General features: G+C 33.5%; 1 protein-coding gene across 1 annotated transcript in view; it reads right to left on the bottom strand.

The window, feature by feature from the left end:
* Positions 1-7,927, bottom strand: part of LOC21387192 (probable beta-D-xylosidase 5) — a 13,448-nt gene extending 5,521 nt beyond the window's left edge. The window contains exons 1-6 of the mRNA XM_010113374.2: positions 7,193-7,927; positions 6,586-6,755; positions 5,204-5,301; positions 4,326-5,090; positions 3,052-3,687; positions 1,356-1,373 (exon numbers count right to left, since the gene is read on the bottom strand). Of these exons, the coding sequence (XP_010111676.2) occupies positions 1,356-1,373; positions 3,052-3,687; positions 4,326-5,090; positions 5,204-5,301; positions 6,586-6,755; positions 7,193-7,900 (2,395 nt within the window). The 5' untranslated portion in view covers positions 7,901-7,927. The remainder of the gene's footprint in view (positions 1-1,355; positions 1,374-3,051; positions 3,688-4,325; positions 5,091-5,203; positions 5,302-6,585; positions 6,756-7,192) is intronic.
* Between the last annotated feature and the right edge of the window lie 9,297 nt (positions 7,928-17,224).

Here is a 17,224-nt window from a genome sequence, read left to right as displayed (position 1 = left end):
TTTTCATTTGTTAATAGGGGTGTTGTGGCTTAAAAATGCCTGAACCGATCAGAAGAGATATACTATTATTGTCATCTTGGTCTCAGATAATTCAGGTAATTTTAGATTCTATGATTTTTCTTGTTTCTAGTTTCTTATTAGTTAGTTTGCTTATCTTTTCAAATGGTAATCCTCTATTGTATTTTGAATTTTTTATTTTAATTTTTGGACAGCTAAATTATGTGAAATCCTTTCTAGGAAATCTGGGATTCTGTGTACATATGGAGGTTGGTTTTCGCCCTTTTTTACCATCTGAAATTCTGGCTCTCCAAAAAGTATAATATCCTTTATAAACTCATTCTGTTTATGAAACAGGGAAATGGAAAACTCCAAGATGCATTTGAGTTAAGACCAACTGGAACTTGCATGCCAGTTGAAAAATTGTACGTACCTACTGTCAAAGAGGTTCGTTGCTTCTCTTTTCTCTAACCGAAACTCCACGTGTATCTTGAAGATTTCTATATTTACAAGTATGTTTTCTAAGTTTGTAACTGGGACAATATCTTTAATTCTTACAGGTCTCTGTTAGTTACTTTTTACCGAAGGAGAGAGATTTATCACACTTGACAAAGGAAGAAAGCAAGAAAGAAAGGCTTATGGTACGCTTTTTATTAATTTGTTTGCGTACTTATTTTCCACTGAAATTCATTCATAAATATATCTACTCGTGTTCAAATGGATGTAAAGTTTCTTAATTTAGCTATATTAATACTTACATCCTTGCGACTTCTCTGCAGAGATTCTGTCTATTAGACAAGGCAAGGACACAATTGATGAACAAAAATCGAAATTTGGCAGTGGTAGTTCTCTAATTTATTACTAATGTCATTTGCTTTTCAAATGTTTATGCACATTCGAATTTCTCATATGTAGCTTTTCTATAACTTTTTTTTTTTCTTTTGGTTCTAGGAGAGGAAACAAATGTGGAGCGACTAAGTGAACAAGCAATGATCACCAGTGTTTTTTTTTTTTTTTTTTCTTTTATCGATTATTTTTTGTACCATTTAATTTTGGAATCCTCACATTTGAATAAGCTGATTTCATATTTTATTCGAAATGACTCGCTTTTTTCCCCCCTCCCTATACATTGATGAATCACAAGAGGAACCCCATTTGTCGTACTAATTTATAGAATAGAAGAATCAAAGAAATATGTAATAAAAAAAAAAAGACAGAATGTGTCAGTTTTCATTATAGCTGCTGTAAGATTTCCATTTTTTGCTTCTCCTACGCCAAGCTTCCTCTTTGGTTCTAAGTAGAGCTTTAAGCTTGCAGTCTAAGGAGAGAATATATTGTTGTCACACATGCATTTCCACACCTGTGGATAGTACTCACTCTCTTGCAAATTATCAACTGTTCTTATTGATACTTCAACCGGCCTGCATGGTTCACATTCGTTGCATTTCGAGTTACATGTAACCGGAGACGACCCTCTCTCCGCCTTCTTCATAATCACTCCTTTTGATGGCTTGGGGACTTCTGCTATTGGCATCACATTGGCCTGTAAAAAAAACAAAATAAAATAAAAAGTGTGTTTAATTGCAATAACTAGAGTAGACTATTCGAGTTTAGAACTCGAGTTTTGTTACAGTAAAAAACTCTCAGAAACAGTTACATTTAACTTTTTTGTTACAATAAAAAGCTCTCACATAAAGTCACATCTCAACTCGAATTAAAAACTCAAATCAGCGAACTAAACGGGCCCTAAGAATGAGAGCTTATGTGAACTTGCATTGAAAGAACTCACTGGAGAAGGCGATGGAGAACTCGGTAATAGGCCTGGGTGAGCTGCACAAGAATGAACGACCGTGGTGATCATCAAGAGGGCAAAGATGAATCTTCTAGATGTTGCTTCTTGATCCATCTTCTGTGAAGTATGTCTCTAAGTTCAAGGCAAGTGAGGTTTGAGTAAGATTCTCAAGAATATTTATAGGAAATTTGCAGTATTTGGAATAGTTCAGAGAGAATAGTAGTAGTTAAAGTTGCATAAAAATTCCTAGAATAACTTTACAAACAAAAATATTAAATCTTTAAAGCGAACTAGAACTCTAAAATGGCCTTAGAAACAAACTCTACTTGAGAACTATGATACAGATGGGAAGGAAATATTCTAGTTTTACCTGGATAAAGAAAGTTAAAGGGTGTCTGAGATTGTGCTGTAATTGATAAGCTTCTGTGGCCTATACACTTAAATTCTTCTGTTGGTCTTGTCCCAAAGAGCCTAGTGAAATCTACTCCATATCAGTATGTAAACAGCAGCTGTTTTTGAGTTTGTTCAAGAGTTGTTTTTAGTGAGTTCTTGGAATTGGTCCTGCACAGCTCAAGGGCAAGTATGTCTTGTTGGAAAGTGGTTGAAACTTTTAAGTAAGATATTGAAACGGTCAATATTCTCTTCACGTGCAAGTTACTGTCATCCCCCTAAGGCTGCAGAATATGCAAAAGATGCTGACTTGTGTAAGAATCTGGTCAAGAAACTGATAGGACAAATGACTACTTATGCTTGTTGTCCCTTGTTTGTTTGTTTGTTTTTTTTTAAATAAATAAATATAAAAATGTGGGAAGAGGGATCTCCTAGGTGTTACCAAATGGGGTCTCTAACTCTAACAGAAATGTTCGTTGAAGGCCTTATTGGTGAGTTTTCTATTGAATGTTCTAGCAGTAATGATACATAAGGCGTGATCCTAAATACTCTAAATCGAGCACTAATTTGACAGGACCACTATGATAGTCCATTACCGCTAGGCCACCTCACTCATTGGTTTGTTATCCCTTCGTTATTCCTTATAATTCAAATCTTACAATTAGCTAATGGATTTCATTAAACTGATATAAATAAATATCTCAGTACAACAGCAAATTACTACTCTGCTATGGTTACATAATTGAAAACCCCTCTTTCCCTTTAATAACCAAGTCCATACATAACATTCAAAACATCTATTAGTACCCCATTTCACTCGTCACTAGATAATAATAGCATTTATGAAGATAGAAACGTCTCATCAGCTTCACTCTCGGCCAGTCTCACATTGAGACGGTGCCTAACTTGGCGCTCACTAGGAGAACCAACAATAAGAGTGTGTTGTCCAATGACCAACTTTCTATTCCCTTCACTGTCCACAAGGTTAAGTCCCTCGCACAAATCCAACTTCACAGTCATGGACTCTGTCTTCCCATTCATCACCACTACTCTCTCAAACCCGACGAGCTGCACATTTGGTGCGCCACTCAAGTCCTTAGAGCTCGGCGGCTTCCAGAACACTAGCACCACATGAGATCCGTCCCTTGGCCCGCTGTTCCTCACGCCGACGGAGATGTCAAACGTCAGGTTCTGGCAGTTTATTGCTGAGATATCGATTGCTTGGCCGGCAAGAAAATGTTTTGGTTGTATGGATTTGGAGGATAGAATGTTAAGTGGTTTGGAAGTGGATGTTGGTTTGATTACTACAGTGGTGGGAGCAGATATGAAGAACTTTGAGAATACTGAGTAGCTTAGACCATGGCCAAACTCATAAATGGTTTTTCCAGTGTAGAATCTGTAGGTTCTACCTGGGAAATTGTTGCTAGTGTTTTCTCTCATGTTCATCTCTGTCATTGGCACTTGATCTGTGTATTCTTGTGGGTACCATGTGAAGGGACTCCTTCCACCTAATAATGTGGACAAAGTTCAATTGAGAATACTCAAAAGAATAAGTGAAAAAAAAAAAAAAAAAAAAACAACAACAACAATTGAGTGTATCCAAAGCTTTAAATATTAGCTAGGGCTTTTCATTATTGGTTTGGTCGAAAACGCCACCAACCAAATAAATAATGTAAATAGATTTTTGATCGGTTTGGACGGTTTAAAATTTTTAAGAAAAAGTAAATCATATATAACCAGTTGGTCGGTTTAGATTTATAATTAAAGTAAACCTTAACTATTTAAAAGGTTACTTAACATTATTAATTATTAATAATTAATTTTTTTTAATTATTATTATTTTTTTAGATCTTTTAACTATTTAAAAGTTTACTTAAATTACAAGCAAGATAACATGTATGAAAAATTGAAAATAGAGAGAAAGATGAAGATAAATATATATTCGTATATACATATTTTCCTAAGGATTGTAAAAGAATTTTGGCTGCTCTGACCAGTTTCTTAGTTTGAAATATTTAAAACAACTAACCAAATCAATAAAACGAAAATTTTCAAACCGAACAAACTAAATTAATTAATAATAAAAATCATTCGGTTTTATTTAGTTTGGTCGGTTTCCACTAAGTATATTAGGGAGGAAAAATACCCGGATTATAATCTCCAAATATGACTTGAGCTATTGCATCCCCTCCATCTTGCCCCGGATAGCCTACCCACAAAATTCCCCCAACTTTGCTCAAATTCTTGGCAAATGAAACATCAATGGGACCAGCCGACATGACAACCAGAATGACTGTTCCATTCGTGGAATTAGCCACTTGTTTCACAAGCTTTTCCTGAAAACCAGGCAGTGTCAAGTTCTCTCTGTCCAGCCCCTCTGCTTCTATGGACTGATCTAGCCCCATCACCGCCACCACGACATCAGCGGTGGCTGCAGCCTTGGCCGCCGCCTCAATAAGGCTCTCACTGCCGCATTTGACGTTGCTACACCCGGGCTCATATATCGCGGCCTGCACATACTTCTTTAGCCCTTGGAAGGGGCTAGTGTAGCCACAAGGGATACCGGCATAGTTGCTTATCATAGCATTGGTGGCATTGGCATTGGGTCCTACAACAGCCAAGTTCTTGACTTTGTCTGGTGACAAAGGAAGAATTCCATTGTCTTCTAGCAACACTATCCCCTGCTTTGCAGCATCAAGTGCCAAACTTTTGTGTTCATCTGTGCACACATCAGCCGGTCCAAGATTCCCGTATGGACCCGATTTCGGATTCCCGTCAAAAAACCCAAGTCTCATGAGGGTTACATAGTTGTAAATCAAGGCCTGGTCTACAACAGACTCATCCACTTTTTTCAACTGAACAGCATTGGCTGTGTATTTTCCTAGGTAATCACCACAGTTCATGTTCAAACCTGCACGATCAAACACCAAACATGTTATGTTTGGTAAGTTAGATTTTTTTTTTGGTTCAAATGTTACAAGTTTCTCCATTAAAATGGCCTTTTGTGCGTGCAATTATTAGTACCTGCCTTCAAGGCAAGGGCTACTGCATCCTCAGGTGTTGCAGTGTAATGGATAGAATTGTAATATACTTCAATTGAGTCGCAGTCTGAAGCAATGTATCTGTTCATATGTGCAAGCAACAAGTTTCATAGAAACACAAGGAAAATAACAAGTTATTCGTGCAATAATGTTATAACATTTTCTGAAATTCTTTGCCAATATTGACTAGTTATTGGCCTATGCGACTTTCTGTAGACTTTCATTACTACTCTTTTCATTCATTTTCTAAGGACCCTGCTCCTAATGCATATTTCTAAGGCTAATCTTGACAAATATCTTTTGAAAAGGTATGAGTCAAGATTTTTACTCTTTATTCTTAATTTAGAACTTTTTTAGTCAAATAATTACACTAATAAAATGATATTTATCAATAGTAAGAGGTACAGATCCAGACTCATGTACTCTCAAGATAAATTCTTCATTTCTTCTCTTTCTAATTCTTTGCCAATACAGGCTCTTTTTGATTTGTATGCAGAAGCTTATGGGGCCGTTTACTTCATATACTCAAACTCAAAATATTAATTCTGTTATAGTGTTTTATTCTTCCAAAAAATTTAAATTTTCAATGTCAAAATCAAGAATTATATTTTGAGTATACCTTTTAAATGAGCTCAATGTGATTTAAACGTTTTTTTTTTATTTTTTAAACTGAAAAATCTGATTATTATTATGTTTTTTTATGTTAAAGCTGGATAAAGAGGTTTGGACCGAGTTTTAAAATTCGAATGGAGCCCCTATTTTGTCTCTCCAAACGCGGTTTTGGACTTGGACCGTTGGATTCAAACTCATGTCCACAATATAGTTAAAATCACATCAAATTTAAAAAAATATATAAGATTGACAAAATCTAATAAATTTTTGACACTTTAAAACAATATTCTATGAGTCGAATATATCCATACGAAGAATCCTAGCCTCCGTTTGGTTCGTTAGTTTGAAATTTGTTAATTTATACTTTTTTATTTAAATAGAAAAGTTCAAACTGTATAGTTTAAATTATAATTTGAATTGACGTTTGGATATGTAGTTAAAGTTTTAATTTGAACAAGGAATAAAATTCAAATTTGTGTTTGGTAGGTGTAAAAAGCAGAGAGAGTAGACACCTTTTACTGTTTAAAAATGGTTTGAACGGTTGAACTTGAGGGAAGGGGAGAGTTTAATAACTCATTTTAAACATGGAATATAATTCAAACTAAATGTTTATCAAACACCAATTATGTTCACCGTTTAAACTGAATTGAACTAAACTAAATCAATGAAATAAACGAGGTCTATGTCATTTTTTTTGGAGTAGCAGCTATAACTATAGGCTTAACATGTGTAAAGCTTTAAGGAAAAATTTACCCGTCCAGACCCCACTGGCCTCTGATCACCCCTTTGAGAAGGTCCGGGTCAGCACAGGTGGGAATCCCATTTACTCTGTTATATGAGCACATCACACTGCTGACGTGGCCCTTCTCCACACAGCTTTTGAATGGTGGCTGATACGTGTCCTCTAAATCCTGCTTTGTCACCTATAACACCAAATCCCCAACAACATTACGTATAATTATTCATGGTAATGCAATTATACAGTCATATTTCATCCTTTTCTTTTCTTTTAGTTGGTTAGGGAATTAGAGGATAATTTCAAATTCACAACTACCCCTATGAACTTTATAGACGCAATGACAGACCTAGGTGACAAAATTATGATATTATATGGAAAAATTAATATGATGTTGTTACTCGTTAGTGATGAATGAAAATGTTTTTTTTTTTTTTTTTTTTTTCTCTCTCTATGTCATAAGCACACCACTTTTGTTTGATAAGGTAAAGAATGAGATATATCACAACAAATGTGAGCTACATATATATTTACAATCAATACCAATATAAGACAACTCCAAAGAGATATTATATTGAGTGAGACACTATATTATATATTATAAAAAGCATACTAAATAATTACCTTGGCATCAAAATGAAACCGATCAACACCTTTCCAATTATCAACATCATAAGCGGTGTAGTGTTTGCAACAACTAGAAACCTTAAGCCTATCACCCTGATTACCACCACTACCTTCCTCATTACTCATTTCTTGGAGACCTTTCACATAATTCACTGCATACTTGGACACCACAAGAGGGTCCTCCCCCGGTGTCTCCTGCCCCCGGCCCCACCGGGGGTCGCGAAACACATTGACATTCGGGCTCCAATACGTCAACCCGGCGAGGCCCGCGTTGTACATGGCCCGAGCCTCAGTCGACACGGCCTGCCCCATCTTATACCACAATGACGCATTGAAAGCCGCCGCGGAGAGGATCACTGCGGGGAAACTAGTGGCACCGGGGACGGTGGCGTTGAACGTAGTCCCCGGTCCAACGTTCGAGACCCCGTGAAGGGCCTCGGACCACCACTCGTAGGAAGGCACACCGAGGCGGGAAATGCCCGCGCTTCCTGAGACTAATTGTTGGACTTTCTCTTGGAGAGTGAGGCGTGAAATTATGTCTTTGGCTCGGATGTCGTATGACAAGGAAGTGTCGCAAAATGGAAATTGGGATGCTTGGGGGAAACTTGTCACGTCGCATGCATGTTTTTGAGTGGCAATTGGAAGTATTTGAATTATAAGGAGAGAAAGAAATTGTGGAAAGAGATAAATTTGGTAGTTCTTCATGGGGTAGTGTAATTTTTGGTTGGCTTTTTTTTTGTTTGTGTGTGTGTGTGTGTTTTGGTTTAAGGATTGTACCATTTTGGTGGTAATATTTATAGTGGAAGATTGGACTAAACTGGACTTGAGATCTTCGTTATCTTTTGAGATTGGAAAAGGGTAGTTGCTTGCAGATTCAGGAAGAAAATTGTTTATGTGTTGTTGTAGAGTGTGGAATGATATTACAATGCTTAGCAAAAACAAAAGCTTCTTTTGCTCTTAGTGGTGTGCTAATGCCTAATAATGTGCAACGACCGACAAAACAATCATCTTTCACCATGTAAAAGTACCGGTCCAATTACGTACTCTTTATAAAGAGCAAGACTCAAACCTCAAGAGTAAAAATCAGCATACACAATATTAAGATCATGGTGAGACACACACACACACACACTCAAATATATATATATATATATATGTATGTATGTATTGCTTCTCAACATGATCAACGTAAAACTAAGAATATAAGGGAATGGGACACCAGTATTCATCACATATGACAGCACACTTGGTGATAATAGAATAAAATGTCGCAAGAAAAAAGATAATATATGGTGCATCACAAGTAATAATGACAATTGGCATATTTTTGGGGGAATATGCATCTTTTGAAATGATCTTTCGTGTCGGTTCTCATACTTAAACGAAGTTTAAATTAGTTATAGTTCCGTTTTTTTCATTTAATTATGACAGTCCCCTCTCATAGGGTGGTTATTTGAGTTAAAAACTAGATAACACGAATTACCGGCCAAACACAGTTTAAATTGTTTAGTTTTGGTTTTTTTTTTTTCACTTAAATATTGTGGCAGTCTCGGCAGTCTCGCGGGATTTGAGCTATGATATGATAACATGGCTCGAATTATTTGATCCAAATAGCTATATATTATGACCAATATGTTGATGAATAATTCTTAAAAAAATAAAAGTTTCTGACAAATTTAATTTGAGAAAAAATAAAAATATAAAATCAGTAAGTATCTAAATTTTCAAAGTGTATATATAGATTAATTAAGTAAATTAACCCTCAATTGTCTATGTTATGCGTGACAATATTGATTTAAGCAACCTTTTCACTAAATAGATTACACGCGGGTCAACGTAAAACTCGATGCAATTATATGAGTCGAAACGAACCTGACTCAAATTACCACCCGTTTACCTTATCCATTTGGGCTGTTCACGAGCGCTTGATTCAAATGAAATTGGCAGTACACCTAATTGTGTGTAGAATCATTGTGCACGATGCATATGGAATCAATAATAATCTATTTAGCCTAAATTATTTAAATCTTAGCGTATCACTTTAGAATGAACTTAATCTTATATGACAGTCTGCAACACATAATTATTTATATATAAGCTCAATATTAAATTAAGGATCTAACACGTGATGCATATGGAATCAATAATAATCTATTTAGGATCTACTGTTAGGATTCCACATGATGAGAAGTTTCACATTGATGTGTAAGAGCTATCTCCTGTTGCCATATCATATAAGCAATTCGTGATTCGATAAGCAAAAATAAATGAGTGACATATAAAGCATTTCATGTGTCAACCCAAGTAATAAGATACGAAATAAAAAGAAGTAAAGATGAGAGATGGGAAGGGGTGTCTTAGAAGGATTTGTTGAATAAAAAGTTCGCTTCAAAAGGCGACACATGACCTGTTGGGATAATCTTAGTGAACAACAATGAGTTTTACATCACCCTCAGAAACTGAGTTAATAAACGACAATGCGTTTAGAAGCTCTGATGAAGTACTGAGCCGCAGGATCACGTGAAGGCTGCATATCTCTTGCTACAGTCGGTGAAAGAATGAAACAAAAGGGGTCTGCGACCTAGGGCTCATCATTCATTCGACTGAAGAAAGATTGAAGAGCTTCGACCATTAAAGGAGAGAGAAAACTGCAAGAGAGATTAGGGTTTCCAGAGAGAGAGGAAAATCTGTATTGTGATTGAGAAAATCAAGAGAGAAATTGAGTGTTCTTTCTTACCTTCTGGGTATTTTCTCTGGGGATTTTTCTGGGGAAATTGTAATCTCTGGGTTGTGTGGTATTCTTGAGTGAGATTCTTGTAATCGGAGAGGTTTGAGGGTGTATTACTCAATCTTTGATAGTGTATCGAGTTCTTCGTGAGAGAGCTCAACGGGGACGTAGGGGATTTCTTGCCCCGAGAACCTCGGTAAACCCTTGGTGTTTCAATTTCTATTTTGATTCTGCTTTCTCTGAGTATCTTGAGTCTGGTGTTGGTCTCGTTCCAACATAACCAGTGATGAAGGGAGCATAGGCCTTGGGGAGCTCAATGTTGTTGTTTTTTTTTTTTTTTTTTTTTTTTTTTTTTTTTTTTTTTTTTTTTTTTTTTTATAACACCTATATGCACATAAGTATATATACAATAAATTAGACAACCCCTTTAAAAAAATAAAAATCTAATATATACTCCTAAAATTTTTAAAATACAATATATAATCACAAGAATCTTGAATCCTTGCTCTTTTTTGTTTTTGTTTTAATTGATATCTTTTTTTTTCTTACTTTTATGTTTATTTTTTCTCACTGATTTTGTAGCTCTTTTTATTTGATTAACTTATAGCGGTATAATCCATAGTTGAATTTTTAAGGAATTTGAGTATTAACATTGCTATTTTGTGAATAGGATTTGATTAGTAAAATACAATACACTATTATATTGACATGTTCATTTGTCAAAATAAAAATAAGAATTTTAATTAAATGTGAAATATTTTTCCTTTAATATTTAAGTAGCAATTTGATTGAACAATTATGCGAATGCATTTCAAAATAAAATTAGAAAACTCTCCAATTCTACTGGGTAAAAATGACAATAGTACTAAATCATAAATCATGTAGGTGGGCGATGACCAAGGCAAAGATTAAAATGAACACACAAAAAAAAAAAAAAATCACACTGACATATGTACATATGAGATAGAAAGCATGATTATTAGTCAAAAGTTGATGGAAGATACTCTCCGTTTTTGGCCGAATGCTTGGCGGTCCGTGAGGAGACCCGGGTGGCACGCAGGGGTGGATTCACAAATTGAGTTGTTGAGTCGGATGCTATAAATGTTGTCAGTGCTGTTAGGAATCCGACTTCAAGAATTCTCGAAAGAAGCTATGTCTCAAGCCGTCAGTGGCTCTGTTCGCTACGTTTCTAGGCAAGAAAACTATGGTCCCGTAAAGAAGCTATGTCTCAAGCCGTCAGTGGCTCTGTTCGCTACGTTTCTAGACAAGAAAATTATGGTCCCGTTTATTTCGTTGATTCGAATTTTTAATTCGAGTTGAGATGTGATTTTATGTGAAAATTTTTTACTGTAGTAAAAAAGTTAGATGTGATTATTTATAAGAGCTTTTTACCGTAACAAAACTCAAATTATAAACTCGAATCAGTGAAATGAACGAAGCTAGCCCACTTCTTGGCTAATTTTCTTTGTGTGCATTTTAAGAATTCTCTTTGGGAAGACTCTTTACCAAGTTTTATTAGCTCCTATGTAATGGCTGATTTGCTTTCTGTTTAATAAAAGTTCTCTTTTCCTTCAAAAAGAAAAAAAGGTAGATTAATCATTAATGTAATAAGAGCTATATTTATTTTGTGCTTCAACAGTTCAATTACGGTTGCTTGAGGTGCACATAAAATATCATACAAACTAATGAGTAATAGGTCAAGTAGATAAGGTCTATGATATTCTTTTCCCACGTCATCATGGAGCAAAAGAGAAATTATTCATTTAGATTAAAAATTAAGTATCAAATTTGATTTACTCAACATAAATAATAGTTAACGCCCAAAAGTTCAGAATCCATCATTTTATCAAGTGGCTTTAGAATGACTTGTCATTGGGATGTTGTATCAATGTATATTCTCGCTGCCTTTTTTTTATTATTAATTACTTTCCTAATGAAATGACCATGTAAAATTGTTAAACACTCATAGGACGTTCGGTTCATGAATTTAAAACTATAATTTATGAGTCTGATTTTTGAAATTCAAAATTTTTGTAAGAAAAAAACACTATAGAGAACTAAAAATTATGATTCAGAATCAAGAATGAACCCTTAGAACAAACATCTCATTAACTATTTTGTGTTTCAATTATCAATTCTACCGAATTGTCTTTTTTATATACTTATACTATATGTATTAGAGTCTAATTATCCTATGCTTTAATTGTAATTTTATAAATATATTATAATCTTCTTCTCAAATAAAATAAAACCTAATATTAGGAGAGTACAAAATCGAAACATTCACCATTCATCATCTTGAGCATATGAATATCATTTCGATCTCTTCACGGCGGAGAACACAAATTTAAATTGAACTGTCTAAACAATGGTAAAAGTTTTTCTACTTCAATATTTCAAGACGTTTATATATATATATATATATATATATATATAAGTGAAATGAATAACAAATCAAACTGTAATCCTATCTATGGAAAGTTAACTACAGCAAATTACATATAAATATAAGGAATCACAGATGAATGATATCGTTGATGATTTGACATTAATTGGAGAATTATCGTCAATGTGATTATGAGAATTATTTTCAATTATCTTCCTTGAATCTCTCTAATACCGTCACTAACACAAAGTGAGTCATTCTCAAAATCGAACCTTAAGATAATACCTCAAAAAATGGTTTCTAACAGCTTGAAGGAGACACCACGATTGTAAATGGGTTTGATTTCAGGGATTCGCTGTAGTAACACAAGTGAGATCCAATTTTGATGTTGTTTTTTATTTATTTATTTTTATTTTTTTAATGATGTCCGCAAAACTAGTATTTTACAGAATTGGATATCTGTTAGCAGTGTAATACCGCAAAGAATCCGTAGCTCTATATGCTTTGTGGAGACCCTCATAAAATACTTCAGTTTGATCTAACAGATCTCGGGATCCATTTGATAGTTCACGACATCTCTGGTATTTGGCTCTCATTAGTACCTCCCAAGTATAGGCCTATCTGCCTGAGTCTGTTTTTTTAAGGTGAAATTTATAACGGTATAGAGATGTGCAAAAATGGGTTTACAAGAATCATAACATAAACAAGTTTGAGCTATGTAATAACCAAGTAATACTTACTGCTTCCATTAAGTGGTAATGTGGGATTTGAGGGAAGAGATGATGTGTCACATGTGTTCCAATACCATGGTTGATGTTATCGAGCCATCCCTAGTCAATCCATCCCTGTGTGATAAAATAAGTACCAACAAACAATAGCTTAAACGATTTAAGGTCAATAGGTAAATAACATCTCTATCTTTTGCAAAGAGAACTCCTTTGTCTGTACAAGTTTACAATTTCATTTTCCTCATCTCCTTATCTTAGGCTTGATAGTTGGTATTTATCATATAGCTCAAAGCTCAATTTCTCCAGACAACTTTGACAGCTTGTAATCTTTTGTCTGAAGTACTGTCATTAACATTGCTGATTGACTATTTACAATCTTTTGTGCGAAGAATGTCATTAACATTGCTGATTGACTGTTTACAATCTTTTGTCTGAAGTACTGTTATTAACATTCCTGATTGACTGTTTATCCATTGCCGATTGACATTGTTGATTGACTGTTTAAAATCTTTTTGTCCGAAGTACTGTCATTAACATTGCTGATCGACTGTTTATCCATTGCTGATTAACATACCATATCCACCGCGGAAGCACTAAAACTTCCAGCAAATAGAAAGAAAAACGCAGGTTTATGGATCACGACCGCTTTGGCATCCGATCTTATCCCATTATCCACGCCTAATTTTCCAACCAACTAAACGAAAAGATCGAGTACAGCTAGTGCTAGCAAAACCAAGGACACAACTAGTATTAGAGAGAAGAGGATTATTGGTGATGTTCAAGTGGAATTTGAAGCTGTAAAGGTCAATTCATAAGATTGGAATAAGGGTAATTCCTTGTCTGCTGTTTTGGAACTGACTAATTCCTTGGACGATGAATGGAGAAGATGGTTCTTGGGTTATGCTGAGAAGTACTTAGATGAAGTAAAGAGCAAAACCATGTCCTTGGAATGTTCAAATAGTGAGGCTGCTGAAATGATGTGCCAGATTAAGAAAGTTGGTGATTGGTTGGAAGCGATTTTTACAAAAGGAATCCGAGTTCCCTAAACTCGGGAATGAGGATTCTGAAGTGTTGGAGGCTTGTGGGAGATTGAGGAACAAGATTTATGGCATGGTAACATTGAGTTTACGGAAGGTTAAGTTTCATTGGAGATCACTTGTTCTCAATGACATATATATTACATGTATAATATGCCTTGAAAGATGTTCGAATGCATAATAAAGTAGAGAAATCAACTTTTGCAATTCGAGTTAAGATGTGATGTTGTGTGAGAACTTTTTACTGTAACAAAAAAGTTAGATGTGACTGTTTTTGAGAGGTTTTTATTGTAGCAAAACTCGAATTCTAAACTCGAATCAGTGAAAAGAACGGAAATTTTTACTGTAAAATATACTGTAGGTATATTTACTAATAGTATGTATTTCTAAACATGAAATTCGATGAAAATTTTATTTAAAAAAAAAGTATGTAATTTAACAATCTAGTGTAAATAACAATATTTTAAAATAAAATGTTAATAATAGAATATTTTTTTTCGTATTCGACATAAAATTCTCATTTTTTTCATTCCAATTTCACACGTAAGTGTGGTATAAATTTTTATATATTTGGATTTGTTTGTGACAAGCAATTATTTAATTACTCTTTGTTTGAATGGCTTTCCTATCTCCACCTTCTTGTAGACTCTTCTTCAGATGCACGTGTAATTCGAGATGAATTCTTGATAAAAGTTTGGTGAGAGAGCATACCGTCCCATTCAATGACGGAGCCAGGGGGCGCGGGGCCCCTAGCTTTTTTTTTTTCCTCTCTTTTTTTAAATATAATAGTTTTAATTTTAATATAATAAATATGTGTATAAATTAAATTTGATTCCTCATAAATTAATAGTTCTTTACATTTTATTAGACTAATAATTTAGATTTTTAAAAATAAAATATTTAATTTTATTAAATTCATAAAAATTAATATAATCTTGACAAAAAATTTTTTTTTTTGACTCCCTGCCAATAAATTCTAGCTCCGTGACTCTCATTTCCCCACCTCCCTATTAGTAGTACAATTTATTGTCGCCCATGCCCAACGGCCAGCAATAATTTTCTCAATGGATAATTTAAATATAACTAATTGTCAACTTATTTTATTTTTAAAGTAATTATATTTCTTGGCAAGGTTAGTATCCATCATACAAACTCATGTGCCAAATATAAACTCGTGCTTCACAAATAGATTTGGATATATGCACTTCGCGTATTTGAGTATTTAATTCGAGCTGAAATATAACATTTTTAGAGTTTTTAACTCTAACAAAAAAAGTTAGATGCGATATTTTTTGAGAATTTTTAACTGTAAAAACTTAAAACTGAAAACTTAAATCGATAAAATGAACGAGACCTTAGATCATTCAAATCGTGCCGGAAGCATCAATTTATTTGTCCAACTATACTCACCAAATAATATTGTAGTTAGCTTGTCGATTTTTTCTTAAAATACTTTTTTTAGGTTGAAAGTAAAATGCTAAATTATACAAACAAGGCAATTATATTAGACCAAAGTTACTGCTAATTAAAGTTTGATAAACTAATTCTGTTTAAACAAAGGGAATTGAGTGTAAATGATCGTTTTGAAGACTTTCTTTTAATAAACATCCCAAGCTTGATAAAATTATTTTAGTTTACTGTTGATTTTAACTCACTAGTTTGTCGTTGATTACTGAGTAATCGTGATTTATCACTAATTAACTAAGAATAGTCATCTCTTTCTTAAAAAAAAAAAATCATTTATTTGAAAAATAAAAAAATTCCACATAAAGAAGGAAGGGAGTGCTCAGTTTCTATTCTTCCTTATGGTAGGAGCGGTCAATTATAGAAAAAAGTAACATTTAATAAAAGACCATGAATGCATGAGATGTCCTTCTATGATTGGACCATTCACGTCATCCTTTCAGATAATTGATCACCAGTGTAATGGTCCAACCCTGGACAACAAGGCCCAAGAGCTTTGAAAAAAAGAAAAGAAAGAAAAAAGCAAAAAAAAAAAAAAATAATAATAATAATAATTTTGACAAATATTTTTTAAAAATGCATTTATCAAAATTTTTATCTATTACTCTTGATTCATAATTCTTTTAGTTAAATAATTACACTAATAAAAAAATATTTATCAAAAATAAAAAATAAATATTCAGACTCATACACATTTAAATAAATTTTCAATTATTAAAAAGAAGGAAAATAGTAAGAAATATGCCAATATGAAAAGCTTAAGAAAGTATATAGGCCAACTTTTAGTTATAGAAATTAATATGCCATAACTTGTCAAGTTATGGTTCATAACCATATAAGTTATGGACAAACTTGTCAAGTTATGGTTTATAACCATATAAGTTATGGACAAACTTGTCAAGTTATGGTTTATAACCAAACAAATTATGGACAAAAATCAGGAATAACTTGTCAAGTTATGGTTCATAACCAGACAATTTATGGACGAAAACAGTAATTTAACCTATTTATTAACTTATGTAAACTATTAGTCTATTAATTTTAATTCATCTCAAATCTTGACATATTTCCCCCTTTCTCCCAAAAAAAAAAAAAAAAAATAGAGGACCCAGGCCCAAGCGTACTTAGAATGCACAAATATAAATTCTTTATTTTTTTTACTTCAATCGAATTTGTATAATTCATTAGTGGACGATAAAAAAAAGGAAATAACAATTCTTCACATGTATGAACTATTACATTTTCATTAGGCACATTAAATTTGAATAGTATTTTATTCTTGTATAATTCTAAATATTATATATTATTTTCTGATGAATTTAATGACACAAATTGTTCACAAACATGTAATACTTTTAACACAAAAATTCAATAACGTTTAATTCATTTTTATCATTTTTTTGGCCTGTAAACTCATTTTATTAGTTGTTTTAATAAGATGAAGTATCAAGTAGTCTTTTTTGTTTTGTTTTGTTTTGTTTTTTTAATAACTTGGTTTTGGTAGATGGATAAATGGCACGGTAGGCCATGTGAGGTTAATGCATGCAATTAATAAGAGAGACACTTGGTAGGACTGAAATTTATTTTGTAAAGTTATTCCAAAAAAGAATAAAAATATATTTTTTCGCTGAAAAAAACACAAAATTAGTTGCATCATCTCGATTTTAGCAGCAAATTATTATCTGT

This window comes from Morus notabilis, unplaced genomic scaffold, assembly GCF_000414095.1.
Source record: "Morus notabilis unplaced genomic scaffold, ASM41409v2 Scaffold1728, whole genome shotgun sequence".
NCBI lineage: Eukaryota > Viridiplantae > Streptophyta > Magnoliopsida > Rosales > Moraceae > Morus > Morus notabilis.
The sequence above is the reverse complement of the archived record's forward strand: the minus strand, read 5'-3'. Positions and strand labels throughout refer to the sequence as shown.